At 46.6% G+C, this 14,085-nt stretch overlaps 1 protein-coding gene across 1 annotated transcript in view; it reads right to left on the reverse strand.

Annotated features, from left to right (window-relative positions):
* The window catches only part of LOC149367653 (acetylcholinesterase-like), a 176,860-nt gene that overhangs the window by 51,324 nt on the left and 111,451 nt on the right, over positions 1 to 14,085 (reverse strand). The window contains exon 4 of the mRNA XM_089575250.1: positions 1,299 to 1,592. Within this exon, the coding sequence (XP_089431376.1) occupies positions 1,299 to 1,592 (294 nt within the window). The remainder of the gene's footprint in view (positions 1 to 1,298; positions 1,593 to 14,085) is intronic.

Below are 14,085 nucleotides of genomic sequence, written 5' to 3' on the forward strand. Positions count from 1 at the left end.
GTTTTAAATTTTCTTTTTTCCCTCTAACCGTTGAAATTTAGAATGGATTGGACGGCTCACTTCGTTCATTGCCAATTGAAGAGTTTGTTGTTCAGTTGCCTAACAATTTGACCCGTTGATCTGTTTTTAATATTTCTGTGTTATCTATTTCTATGCTACCCATGTTATTTGTTTTTACTCATGTATTCACCCACACCTGCTATGTCTCTCCTCAGAGACAGCAGTATTTATAAATAAAAAAAAAGCGCTCTCGACTTCGGGTAGTCTGTTCGCGCCGCGCTCCAAGCGAGAGCCCGATTCTTCCAACTTTTCTTAAGCGTCTTGGATATGACACCAGCCTTGGTGTACTAAACTGGGAGATGCGTTAAACGCGGCCTCTGGAGCATGAAAGGGCTAGGAAAGGTATGTGCGCGCTGATGCGTACTAACACATTTTTTTTCCGAAACAAAGACAAGCTCACCAGCGTAGTCACTGAGGCTTTCTATACACTGAGAATAGATGTGTAACATGTATTAGTCGTTGTTTTCTGACCTTGTCTGATCGAGAAGTGGCCACCTTGCCTCCTACATGACATAGGTGCAATCATTCCAGTTGCGTTTTAAAGCGCTTCTTTGGGTTTTGTTTCCAACCGTGTGTGAACGTGTAGCGTTCCATCAACAAACTCAGTTCCTAGCCAGGCCGCCTAAGTGGCTCAGTGCTTATGCTGCTCGACTGCCGACCCGAAAGACGTGGCTGCGACTCCGGCCCCATTTCGATGGAGGTGAAATGCTAGAGCCCCGCGTACTGTGCGATGTCAATGCCCGTTAAACAACCCAAGGTGGTCTAAATAATCTGCAGCCCTGCACTGCGGCGCCTCTCATAGCGTGAGTCGCTTTGGGATGCTAAACTGAGTAAACCTAAACTATAAGTTTGTAGCCAGCGTCGTCAAATTTGACCTCAAAAAGTGTCCTAATTGGTCTGAATTTGGTCTCAATTTTTCTTCAAGCAGAATAGCCTCTGCGCTCTTGCGAGACACATATTCCGATATAATTATCATCGAGGTACCCCTTTGTTGTACTTGACTACAGCTGGAGACCATTCCTTTTACTTTTGTTTAATATTATTTGGATCCAAGTCTCGGTTCAACACATTGCAGAGCTTCGTTGCTCGCAGTTGAGATTAGGTGGTGACGCATCATGGAGCTTGTTAAACTGAGAGCTAGAACCTTGATGTTTTGGCTCCTCAGGACCTCTGCAAATAGCGCGAAAAAATGTTGCCTCTTTTTTCTAGTAGGTATTAGTTGCTAAGCGAGTCCCCACCGGCAGAAGGGGCTGTGGCTCATGAAGATAACGCGGTTGAAGTTGGGCTTCCGCCGCCTGCTGAACAGCAGCAGGCCGATAGAGGCAGCGCCAGCCCCGTGTCCGACGGCCACCACGTCCGAGCCGTTGCCGCCGAAGTAGCCGATGTGCTCGCGCACCCACTCGAGTGCCGTGAGCTGGTCCCCGAGGCCCGCGTTGCCGGGCGCCTCGTCGGTGCCAGCCATCAGGAAGCCCAAGGCACCCAGCCGGTAGTTGGGCGCCACCACCACCACGTCGCCTAGAAGGGCCAGGTGTCTGCGAGCCTCGAGGCAAAGCCAGCACCGTTCAGCACAGTGTTGTTCCTCATAGCAGCAGCAAGGAAATGAGCGCATAGGGAAGGCAATATCAAGCCAGGGAGAGAAAGACCGGCTAGGGGAGCACCAAAGGAATTTAAAGAACAAAGAGAATGTGCACTTGGTTAGGCACTGCCAGTCATGCGTGACATGTTCGCCACGTTTCGATAGCGTTCGAATCCTAGGCAGCAGCAAGTATCAAACGGCACGTGAACTCCTGGAGGCCTTTCACATAAGGAGAAGAACAAATTGCTGCATTAGTGATGGTTACGTTTTTTTTTGTACGCTTCGGAATTCAACCTTTTTGCGGCAATATGATAAGACGTTATTTTTTGCCAGATGCGTGAAAGTTTTTTAAGCTCAAAATCTTTTTGCAGTAAACCAGTTGTGAGTGCAGCGTTTGTCCGTGTTTTTTTTGTGCGTGTTTCTTCTCTGTGTGTTTGTACTTTTTCGCTGCAATATGAGTCCAGAGAGAGAGGCACTGGCGGGAACAGAGCAGGTACAGAGGGAGACATGGGACGCAGGATTTAACAGCTACAGCCATCTTCCATCTGCGTGTCATCGTCATATGTGAACAGTGCGGGCAGTTCAGCCCCGCACAGCTTAAGAGCTACTGAATGCAGCGTTGTCGGTCTCCTTGACAACGCGTTACATGATAGCATGACAACACAACGCATCTTGACAAAGAAGCCCAGAGCAGTCTTACATTTTACAAAGGACACAAAATTCGGTCGCTGAAACATTTATTTTACACTTGAAGTGAACAGCGAAAGTGCTTGTGGCCAATAAATGTACTTCAATAAATAAAGGCCTCTCCTAAAATAAACGCTTCTGAAGACTTGTAATGAGGACAAAGTTTGGCATGAACACGAAGAGCCTACGAAAATTGGATTATGTGGTTAACATTTACGCTTCAGTGTAAATCTAGAATGCGACAAACTCCTGTACTTCACCTCCTAAGCAGCTATGAAACTATGAATGGGTTCCAAGGTATAGAAATTTGCCACCATGTTACGCAGCAGTTCTTTATTCTTGAGGTGTTGCAACCCAATTTCTCCAACACAGACATCGCAGCCGACTCACTCCCACTTCAGGACAGATGTTCAATCAATATTTGCTCAACTAACAATGTCCTGTGCCATGTGTGCCCACATTACCGCCGATTTCCTAAACCCTACTCAGTGGTACTGCCCACCTAACACTCTATCGTACCCTGCTGCGCTTGCCACCAAATGAAGTCCGAGAGGACTGCAAGAGGAAGCAAGTGGACAGATCAGAAGTATAGAACACGAGCGCTAACTTAGAACTGATTTTATTGATTTCAATTGCAGGTTTATAATCAGCGTGTGATCATGAACACAAGAGCATCCCAGCTGGTCGCTACATACTAGACAGCTTAACTTTTCTTCGCATTTTCAAGCAACCGTATTTTTCTTTGATAGCTATATAGATAGCACGCTGATGCGCTCATCATTAAGTTTTTAATGTCTGGAATCTACGATCTCACGCCTTACGTGTTCTTTTTTCCTGCTTACGATTTTACCCGGATGCCATACAACCGGATAGGACTCCAAACAGTGTTCTTTAAAGTATCCTTTAGAGTTTTCAATGTTTTCATTATGTTCCTTAAACCTCTCATTGAAACAACTCCCGGTCTGACCTATGCACAAAATTTCCACATGACAACGGCAGGTAACACACAGCCACTTCCTTGCAATTGTGAGACATTCCAGCGGCGAAAAAAAGACACGGTCGAAGATAGACGAGACAGGACTAACGCCGGACTTTAACTGAGGTTTATTCCACAAACAGGTATTTATGTGGAAAAGCGGGGGGGGGGGGGGTCATAGAGATAGTAATCTGCGACCAGATAACCATAAAATATCAAAACAAAAGCAGTAGGCACGAGTGCCAAGCCACTCGGATTTACCACATCGCAGCACCTTCTATCTATCGCCTACAAGGCAAAACCAAAACGTTTCCCTTGAGGTAATCTATTTCTCTTTTGCGTAGCGCCACAAAAGGGCCGCTGACGGAGTTTTCTTTATCATTAAGTATACTGAAAGCTTCAAACATTTCTCGGCTCTCTTGAGTCTTAAACTTGCTCATCACACGTGTCCTCTCCAAAAACGCCTTGCATGCTGGTTTGTGTGAGTAACGGCGAATGCGGTCAGATAGGTGACCTCCGTCGCATAACGACTCAGCTGTCCGGCGATGCTCTAGAAAGCATTCGTTGATACAGCGTCCCGTCTGCCCGATGTACCGTCTGCCACCGGCGAGGGGGATGCTGTACACCACACCAACTTCACATTTAACGAGAGGTTTGGTGTGCTTAATTTTGCACATAGGCCTCTTTTTGGCATCATTCACCAGGCGGCACATGCGTCCCAGCTTTTCCGGGGCTGATAATACAACACGCACGCACCACTTTTCGCCGACCTTCTTGAGGCGGTATGACACCTGATGCCAGTAGGGCACAACGACAGGTCGCTGTTTGGAACGTGCGCTTTCGCCTGGCTTGCACCGCCCACCAGGTTTCACCTCGAGAATCTGGCTTTCCACCACAGATGCCACAATTTCTCTTGGCTAAGCAGCCTTATCCAGTCGCCTTAGTTGGGCATGCACGCTGTCACGCACTTGATGCTCCCACGACTTGGCAATATCAGGGCGGACGCAATTTTTTGCTATAGCTCTAGCATACTTTTTACTCATCAAAACATTTTTGAACACAATAACATGGGCGATAAATTCCAAAAACACAGTGTTTATTTACAAAAGCCCTTCAATCCAGAGGACAACAATACCTCTTTAACATGCGCCTCAATTCTTTTTATGTGCATTCAAAGATGATCTTTCCTTCTGGTTTATTTTGTGGTGGCAGGTACTGGGTAAGTAATTGTTTGCTTTGTTCCTAATTTCGGTGATCGATGTTTTCTGTGCCTTAATATATTCAGCATTTTCCGTGTCACTGGTTTTGTAAAGTTTCTTCTCAAGTATTATTTGCAGCTCTTTTAAATAATAAAACTGGTCTCCTCTTCCGATGCTGTGTTTTCTAAACAGCGGAGCTGTTTTTAAGTCCTGTATATATACGTAGAAAACAGCGAAGAACTTTGTTTTGTAATGTAATTAGTTTTGTGTAATTTTACTGCGTAGTGGGCGACCAAACCATTAGGCTTTATGTTAATTTTGAGTGAAAAAGAGAAACATAAATGTTTCTTTTTAACCAGATAGGTATGAGCCGAGGTCTTCTCCGTAAACACTCAACTGTGCGAGCAAGTTCATTGCTCAGGTTTTATTATGTGTACAGACCAGCTCAGGTCTTCTTGGAACCAAACCCCGAGAAACTTCTGCACTTGGTGTTTCTTCTTACACCCCTTAGCTTTTCTTTCTGGGTACGTTACTATTTTGCATAAGTTTTCCAATTTGTCCGGGGCTGAAAAAACGACCCTAGTTTTTACTTTCGAAGCAATTCTTTTAAGATTAAAAGCCTGCTCAAGAAATTTGGCAAAAAGGGTACGGTGCCTAGCAAGGAGGGAGCAAAACAAAAGGAGAAAACGGTGGTGATTCCGTACATTCATCGGGTGTCCCATGATCTTAAAAGAATTGCTTCGAAAGTAAAAACTAGGGTCGTTTTTTCAGCCCCGGACAAATTGGAAAACTTATGCAAAATAGTAACGTAACCAGAAAGAAAAGCTAAGGGGTGTAAGAAGAAACACCAAGTCCCCATGGTCGCATCCGCAGAAGGAGTGGTATACAGGTTGCCGCTGACATGTGGCATAGCATATGTAGGCCAAACGGGGCGATGTTTGAACGAGCGGCTCCGTGAACATCGGAAGAACATGGAACAGAAAGGCGATGGGAATTTCGTTGTTCATTGTCAAGAGTGTAAATGTGTACCTTCCTATAACGAGACGAAGATAGTAAGCAGGAACCGTGACCAAACGGCGCGTGAAATAATTGAAGCCATGAGCATAGGGGACAGTGGGGTTGCATGCGCGAGTAGCACGTCCCTTTCACTACTATCAAAGGAAAGGGCTTTTTTGCAAAAGGGAAGGTTGGACTGGACATGTGACGAGACAGTTTGTCGATTTTTTATCATCCGGGTGGTACCATCTTCCATTTTTATCAGCTGCTGGTGTGTATAAAGAGCAGTGTTTCCCGAATAAAAATTCAGTTGTAAGTCCAGCGGTGTGTGTGTGTCTCTATCCTTCAGTCCGTGTTCTTTAAGCGCAGGTATATTTCAAAAAGAGATTGAGCCAGCATTAGACCCACTGATAGTATTATCGCACATGTTTTCATCAGTTTTAATGTAGGAAACTGATTTCAGCAAGCGTGTTCCTAGCTTTAGGCAACCATTCACCACTGAGAGTTGAGTCATCAGCTAGAAGTTGCATTATGTTATCTATAGTTTTCTTTCTGGAAGTGAGCCAGTTTACAGCCTCCCATATGCGTCGTTGGTTACTATATGCTCTTTCAAAGACGTTCTGACAGTAATTCCGCTTTGCTTTCCTTAACTCCGTCGTTAAAGCATTTCGGTATTTCTTACATTCAGCAAATTTACTCAGGGCTCATAAACGAGAAAAGTCACGAGATAACCTGTTTTTTATTTTGGTACGATGATAAAGTTCACAATTAATCCATGGTTTTCTGCGCTTCCTTCCACTACGAGAGGACGGCTTTAATTAATTTATTTATTTATTTATTACCTCAAAGGCCCCGGTTGTGGGGCATTACATGAGGGATGGGCGGATTACATGCAGATTATATAAAGATTACAGAGTACATAAAGATCAGGATACATAAAGATTACAGGATACATAAAGATTACAGGATACATAAAGATTACTGATTACATAAGGATGGCCTCAATCTTTTTCTTGAAGTCGATGCAGTTGACGATGAGTACGGCTTCCGGCGGCAGATCGTTCCAGTCCCGAGATGATATGACAAAAAAAGAACGGAAATGAGATGTTGTTCTTGCAGCGGGTGGGTATACGGTCTTGATGTGGTTGTTGCGGCTAGAAGGACGATGAGCTGTTGATATGATAGATGATCCTAAAGGTGAATGATAGAACTTGTGGAATAGGCATAGTCGAGATATTTTTCTTCTAGTTTCAAGGTTAGGCAAGGATGCTCTGGATTTTAAAGAGGACACGCTAGTATAGTAAGAGTAGTCACAATAAATAAAACGGATAGCGCGGTTTTGAACTTTTTCAAGGATTATAGAAAGGTTAGATTGATGAGGATCCCATACTGCTGACGCGAATTCTAGTTTAGGTCGGACGAATGTTTTATAAGCTAATAATTTGATAGAAAGGGTAGTAAAACGAAGATTTCGACGTAGGAAGCCAAGGGTGCGGTTAGCGTCATTAGCGATGTTCGTGATATGCGAAGACCATGTTAGGGTATGAGTTAAGGTGATGCCAAGATACTTACAGGAAAGAACAGATGATACTTCAGAACCGAAAAGAACATATTTTGAGGGAATATGGGATTGCCTGCGATGAAAAGAAAGCATGCATGTTTTAGTAATATTAAGGGACATTAGCCAATGCTTGCACCAAGTTTCGATTTGGGTTAGATCAGTTTGGAGGGTGTCAGAGTCAGTTCTGCTGGTAATAGGGCGGTAGATTACACAGTCGTCGGCAAATAATCGGATGTTCGAGTTGACGTTAGAGGGAAGATCGTTAATGTAGATTAGAAACAGCAAGGGTCCAAGCACTGTGCCTTGTGGTACACCTGAAGTAACGGGGGAAAGAGGTGACGATGATTTGTTGGCGTAGACAAATTGCTCTCTGTTGGTCAAAAAATTTTGTAGCCATTTTAACACCAAGGGGGTAAGGTTAAGACGTGAAAGTTTTAGTAGTAATCTTTTGTGGGGTACCTTATCAAAAGCTTTTTCAAAGTCAAAGAAGAGCGTGTCAACGGGAATGTTTAGGTCAAGATGAGAGCTAAGATCATTAGCAAAAAGGGCTAGTTGGGTGTCACAGGAAAGTCCTTTTAGAAAGCCGTGTTGGTTAGGATGAAAAAACTTGAGCGGAACTAAAAATTTAACGATGTGAGAATAAATAATATGTTCCTTTAGTTTTGAACAGATGCTCGTAAGAGAAATAGGGCGGTAGTTTTTACATGAAAACGATGAACCTTTCTTGGGGACTGGAACGATCTTACCGATTTTCCAGTCTTGCGGAAGCACGCCTGATGATAATGACTGTTGAAAAAGATGGCACAAAATGACACTAAATGACAACACAGGAAAAGCGGCATTATGCGAGTCCCGATGTAAATCACATAATGTTTCGTAAGCTGTTTTCACGTCCCCATCGTTGTATTTCACACTCCAGTCAATCAGCTTGACCTGGCGAAAAAATTCTTTGTTTCAGGGTTTATGGATTTGGCGACCGTCTCTCTTATTGTTATGCTTGCGTGGGCGCTTTGTACATGAAAAAAGCAGAAAAAGTGGAAGATGATCTCGTAGATCATACGAAAATATTCCACTGTTAATTTCTTGTGGGTTCGCGTTTTTAATGCAAATATCCGAAATTGTGGCAGTCCGTTTCATAAATTTAGTTGGCTGACTGAAATTTGAGAGGCCGTATGTCGATGAAAGTCTCATAAAATTTTCTGCGTAAGGATGTCTCTATAATTGAATATTGATGTCTCCCATTGTAACGCAGAATGTATTAGACAAAATCTGGGATGCGAACAATGGGTCCAGAAATTATGTTGAAGGAAGTACTGTTGAAAGAAGTGAAAGAATGGGCGAAGACAATTGAATATAAATATGTACAAAAAACTCGCTGGGATGGAAGACGCTTGATAAACGTAGATATTGGTTGAGGTTAAAATTTTTTCATAGTATTTACTATTCCAATACTGGCATAAACCGTGACCTGTACATCCATTCACCAAACTATATTTCGCTACGCCGTGACCATCGATTAAAAGTTATGGAAATTAACTGCAAAATCAGAGATGTACAAACACGCTTTTTTCCCTAGGTCTATAAGGCATTGCAACCCGCTCTCTGAAGAGGTGGTGTTAATTACGTCAGGTGATTTATTCTCTTCATCTCTGCAAATGCTGTTTTTAGGCTGTATTAATGTTGCATCATGGTTGAATTGTATGTGCTGCACATTGCTACCTTTTTTTTTCGTTTGTATGATGTGTTATTCCCCCGCACTGTAATGCCACTTGTGGCGCTGTTGGTATTACAATAAACATAAACAATGTCTGGAAGAGTAACGGAAAGATTTTCACAAGAAAGACGATCTTCACAAGAAAGATCAGCAATATCCGTACCGCACGCTTGCTACCTTGGGAAGCGGAAAATAGAAGGAAGAATTGATTCTGAATCATTATTTCGTTCACTGCCAGCAGTGAACAACGCCATAGAAATGCCTTACCTTTGAAGAGGACAAAAAAGATTTCCTTGGCCCGGTTGAATGACTTGGAAGTCATTCAAATGACTTCGTGTTAATGCTCCGTCTGTCCGATACCAGGTCGCACATGCTGCGACTTTCCTCCAACAGTTAAATGTGCCCATTGACACCATCTTGATTAGCGAAACTTGGTGTGTAAGTCATTCTGATATTCTTTGATTCCCTGGTCACGAGACATTTTTTTTTTTTGAAGAACGTCAATTTGGGCTAGATGGTGCATTATTTGAGACAGAAATGGTAATAGCGCTGCAATAAGACGTACACAAGAAAGACTGACACAGGACACGCGCTAATTTCATCTGATTTTATTTACTGCAAAGCCAGCAAATATATGGAAAATTCAAGGCATGCGCAAAAAACACCGGTACAACAGGCATCAACAAACCGTTCAACATACGATATCTCAGTCTTTAAAAGGCGAACCGAGGTATCACTCACGCAATCTAATCCCCTCTTCCTAATGTGGTATGCTTCCAAAAGCTCCCGCGCCTTCGTATCTCCACTCCTGCCCAGAATCTTTATCTCCCGAAGCCGTGGCTCACACTTCTTGTATTGCTGGCATCTTTTTTGCCTCGGCCCATGTTCTGCCACCCGATTACACACGAAGCATTCAGCGCAGTTCTGCGAAAGATGTGAACCTCCTAGATTTGTTAGCGATCGTGCGTGCGTTAATGACCGCGCGGCTGAGCACGCACGATCGCTAACAAATCTAGGAGGTGCACATCTTTCGCAGCACTGCGCTGAGTGCTTCGTGTGTAATCGTGCGGCAGAACATGGGCTGGGGCAAAAAAGATGCCAGCAATGCAAGAAGTGTGAGCCACGGCTTCGGGAGATAAAGATTCTGGGCAGGAGTGGAGATACGAAGGCGCGGGAGCGTTTGGAAGCATGCCACATTAGGAAGAGGGGATTAGATTGCGTGAGTGATACCTGGGTTCGCCTTTTCAAGACTGAGATATCGTATCTTGAACGGTTTTGTTGATGCCTGTTTTATCGGTGTTTTTTGCGCATGCCTTGAATTTTCCATATATTTGCTGGCTTTGCAGTAAATAAAATCAGATGAAGTTAGCGCGTGTCCTGTGTCAGTCTTTCTTGTGTAAGTCTTATTGCAGCGCTATTACCATTTCTGTAATAGCGCCCGTGTCTGTCTTTTGCTCCTTCGTGTTTCGTCCCGTTCCTTGCGCTGTTTTATTTCGCCATTTCTGTCTCAAACATTTTTTTTAAATCTTGACACCGGTCTTGGTGGCGGTGTTTCTATATTATTTAAGAAGTTGTGGCCTTAAATGTTTAACAATGAGCTTGGCTAATTCTCTTTTTGCAGTACGCTATCGGACACCAAGGGGCTGCGTCGCTACGTTCTAGAATGGTTTTGAAAGCCTAATTTCATTTGCAACTAGTCTACTCTCGAACCTTGTTCTAGGTGGTGGCCTAAATAATAATATTGTGACGGTTCGTTCAGACGAAGCGCGTCGTTGGGACAGTGGAGAACCAGGGCCACAGGAGAGTAGGCGCCAGACACAGGACAAAGGGTCGCGGCCGGGTGCACGAGCGCTTCCCTCCGAGCTTCTCCCTATTTGGCGTCGATCGGCAACCCGCTGGTTGAGGATGACGTTAAGTGGAAAATCAAGGAAGAACAAATAACACACATGACACTGATCTCCACCCAGGAGGCGCATCGTACCAATGCGCAGCGGCGCAAAATTAAGACTCGAAAACATGTGTAAAGTGCGAAGAGTTAGGCCACGTCCTCAGAGCGGTGACAGTACGCTTTGAAGCGAGTGGCGCGAACAGCTTCGGAGGCAGGCGGAAGGCGGGATGCCCGCGTTACGATCGGCAGCACTTGGTAATTTAGCTCGCCTATACTGCGAATCGCCTCGTGCCGGCCAAAGTAACGTTTCAACAGCTTCTCACTAAGACCACTGCGTCGAATTGGAGTCCACACCCACACTCGATCAACAAGATTGAACTGAACATCACAGTTGCCTTGGTTGTATCGGCGAGCATCGAATTGCTGGCGGGCTTCGATGTGAAGGCGTACCAACTGTGTCGCTTCTCCTGCAAGCTGGACGACGAGTTGAGTATCGGTGCATGGTAATGACTTCTCGGCCATGCACTAGGCTAAATGGTGAAAATCCGGTAGTTTCTTGAACTGCGGTGTTTTACGCAAAAGTGACGTATGGTAACACTACGTCCCAGGTTCGGTGCTCGATGTCGACATACAATGAGAGCATGTCAGCCAAGGTCTTGTTAAGGCGCTAAGTCAGCCCATTTGTTGGCGGATGGTATGCGGTAGTTTTGCGATGGCAGTGTGGCTTAAGTTCAGTATCTGTGACAGAAGTTGGGGCATAAAAGCGGCATCACGATCGGCGATAAGGACCCATGGGGCACCGTGTCGAAGAACGAGTGACTCGACTAAAAACTGCCACATCCCAAGCCGCTGATGACGGCAGAACGCGTGATTCGACATACCTCGTGAGGCAGTCCGTCGCAACAGCGATCCAGCGGTTCACCGATTACGACTGAGGAAAAGGTCTGAGTTGGTTCATACCGATCTGCTGGAACGGACTGACGGTGGCATGATGGGGTGAAGGAGTCCCGCAGGCTTCGAGGGTGGAGTCTTGCGCCGTTGACGCTCGCGGCAGGTCCTGGTGTAATGGCGAACGGTCTTGTCGAGTTGTGGCCAATAGTACTTCGTACGTATTCGCGCGAGTGTTCGACTCAACCCCAAATGTCTCGGGGAGGGGTTATCATAAGACGCATTCGTCACTGAGATCAGTGGACACAGCCAAAAGCCATGCCCTTGGGCTCAGGGCAAAGTTCTTATTATAAAGAACACTGTCATAATCGCCGTCCGTATCAGTAGACGCGGATTCGACAGGAGCACGAGAGAGGCAGTCGGTATCAGTGTGTCTGCGACCAGACTTATAGACGATCGTAGCGTCGAATTCTTGCAGTCGAAGAGGCCACAGCGCAAGTCGGCCTGCAGGGTCCTTTAGATCGGTCAGCCACCTGGAATGGGCGTCTATACAGACAGGGTTGGAACTTTGTGATTGCCCAAATTACTGAGAGGCATTCTTTTTCGGTGGTCGAGTAACTGGTTTCCGCCTTCGACAAAACACGACTGGCGTATGCGATGACACTTTCGGCGCCGTTCTGGTGCAGGATCAAGACGGCCTCGAGTCCCGTGTTACTAGCGTCAGTGTGTACCTCAGTCGTGACGTCCTGATCAAAATGGCCTAGTACAGGGGAAGCCTGCAGGAGCCGTTTTAGACGGTCACATACGAGCTGCTCTTCATCAGACCACTGGAAGGGGACGGACTTTCGTAGACGCGAGTAAGCGGCGCGGCGATATCCGAAAAGTTGGGAACAAAGCGTCTGTAGTAAGCGCAGAGGCCCAGGAACCTTCGCACGGCGTTCTTGTCCGACAGCGTCGGGAAGGAAGCGACGGCCACTCTTTGATCGGGATAAGGACGATGACCCTCGTGACTGAAGACGTGACCCAGAAATTTCAGCTAGTCTGAAGAAAACTGGCAATTCGTAGGCTTGAGTGTGAGGCCGGCGTTTCTGATAGCCTGCAGGCGAACCAGATGCTCATGAAATGTGCTTGAAAAAATCACATCATCAAGGTAGACAAGAGATGTTTGCCATTTGAGGCCGGTGAGAACGGTGTCCATAACGCGCTGGAAGCTCGCTGGAGCTGTACAGAGTCCGAAGGGCATCAGCTTGAACTCATACAGTCCATCCTGGGTGATGAAAGCAGTCTTTTCTCCGCCGTGATCATCCACTTCCATCTGACAATACCTGCTCGTCTCTCTCCTGAGGAGAAAGTTGCGGGGCAATGCTGACACCTAAAGGCAGCACCGAGTGCTGGGGAGGGGGCGGACAGGAAGGAGCCGTAGACAGGGTCTCAGCATCGACAGGAGCGATAAGGCGCTCGATGAGGCCAATTACTGTACCCTTTTTGAGGTGCCGCCGCGGTGGCTCAGCGGTTATGGTGCTCGGCTGCTGACCCGAAAGACGCGGGTTCGATCCCGGCCGCGGCGGCTGGAATTTCTTTGGAGGAGAAATTCTAGAGGCCCGTGTACTGTGCGATGTCAGTGCACGTTAAAGAACCCCAGGTGGTCGAAATTTCCAGAGCCCTCCACTACGGCGTCTCTCATAGCCTTAGTTGCTTTGGGACGTTAAACCCCATAAACTAAACTAACTTTTTGAGGTGCTGCGGCACGCTGCGAAAGTTGGTGACGCGTGAGACCTCTAGTAACACCAACACCCCTGTCAAGAAGCACCTGCACACTACCTTCAAGGAGAATTTCGCCAGAGACAACAGGTGCGGACTCGACCAGCATAAACACGCTAGAGTCAGGCGGCGAAGTCACGTGGTCCGCTAAGATGCGCACTTCGGAGAACGTCGACTCGGCGCTCGGCGAGACAAGGCAAGGCCGACGAAGGGTGAGGCGGCAGTCGGCGAGGTCGCTAACAGCGCCGAACTCGGTCAGAAAATCCATACCAAGAATATCTCTCAAGCAGCGCAGCAAGACGAGGAAGGTAACGGAGCACGTGAGACCGTTAATTTCAACACGAGAAGTGCAGCGGCCGACCGAAGTGACGAGGTGCCTCCGGCGGTTTGGATTTGTGGGCCATGCCACTGCGTGGGTACCTTGCGAAGGCGGCGGAACAGCTCCCCACTCACAACGGAGTAGTCGGTGCCGGTGTCGACGAGGGCCGTCGTGCATGGAGTGGCCGTCGATAAGTACGTGAAGATTATTGCACACCGGGCAAGCAGAGGCGGCTATAGAACTGGCGGAAAGGTGATGGAGAACGGCGCAGAAATTCCCGTGTCACGAGGCAGTTTGCCGTACCTGGGGTGGAACGCATTTCGCCGGAATCCGCGAAGCCCGAGCATCCGATAAGGGCAGTAGATGTGACCGGCTTCCCGCAGTGGAAGCATAGTGGGCGGTCATTGACGGTCGTCCACGCGTCGGCCTTGCTTGGTCCACGCTGTTGGAAACGAGGGGT

The sequence above is a fragment of the Amblyomma mixtum genome, chromosome 1 (assembly GCF_055824585.1).
Source record: "Amblyomma mixtum isolate Tamu chromosome 1, ASM5582458v1, whole genome shotgun sequence".
Lineage (NCBI taxonomy): Eukaryota > Metazoa > Arthropoda > Arachnida > Ixodida > Ixodidae > Amblyomma > Amblyomma mixtum.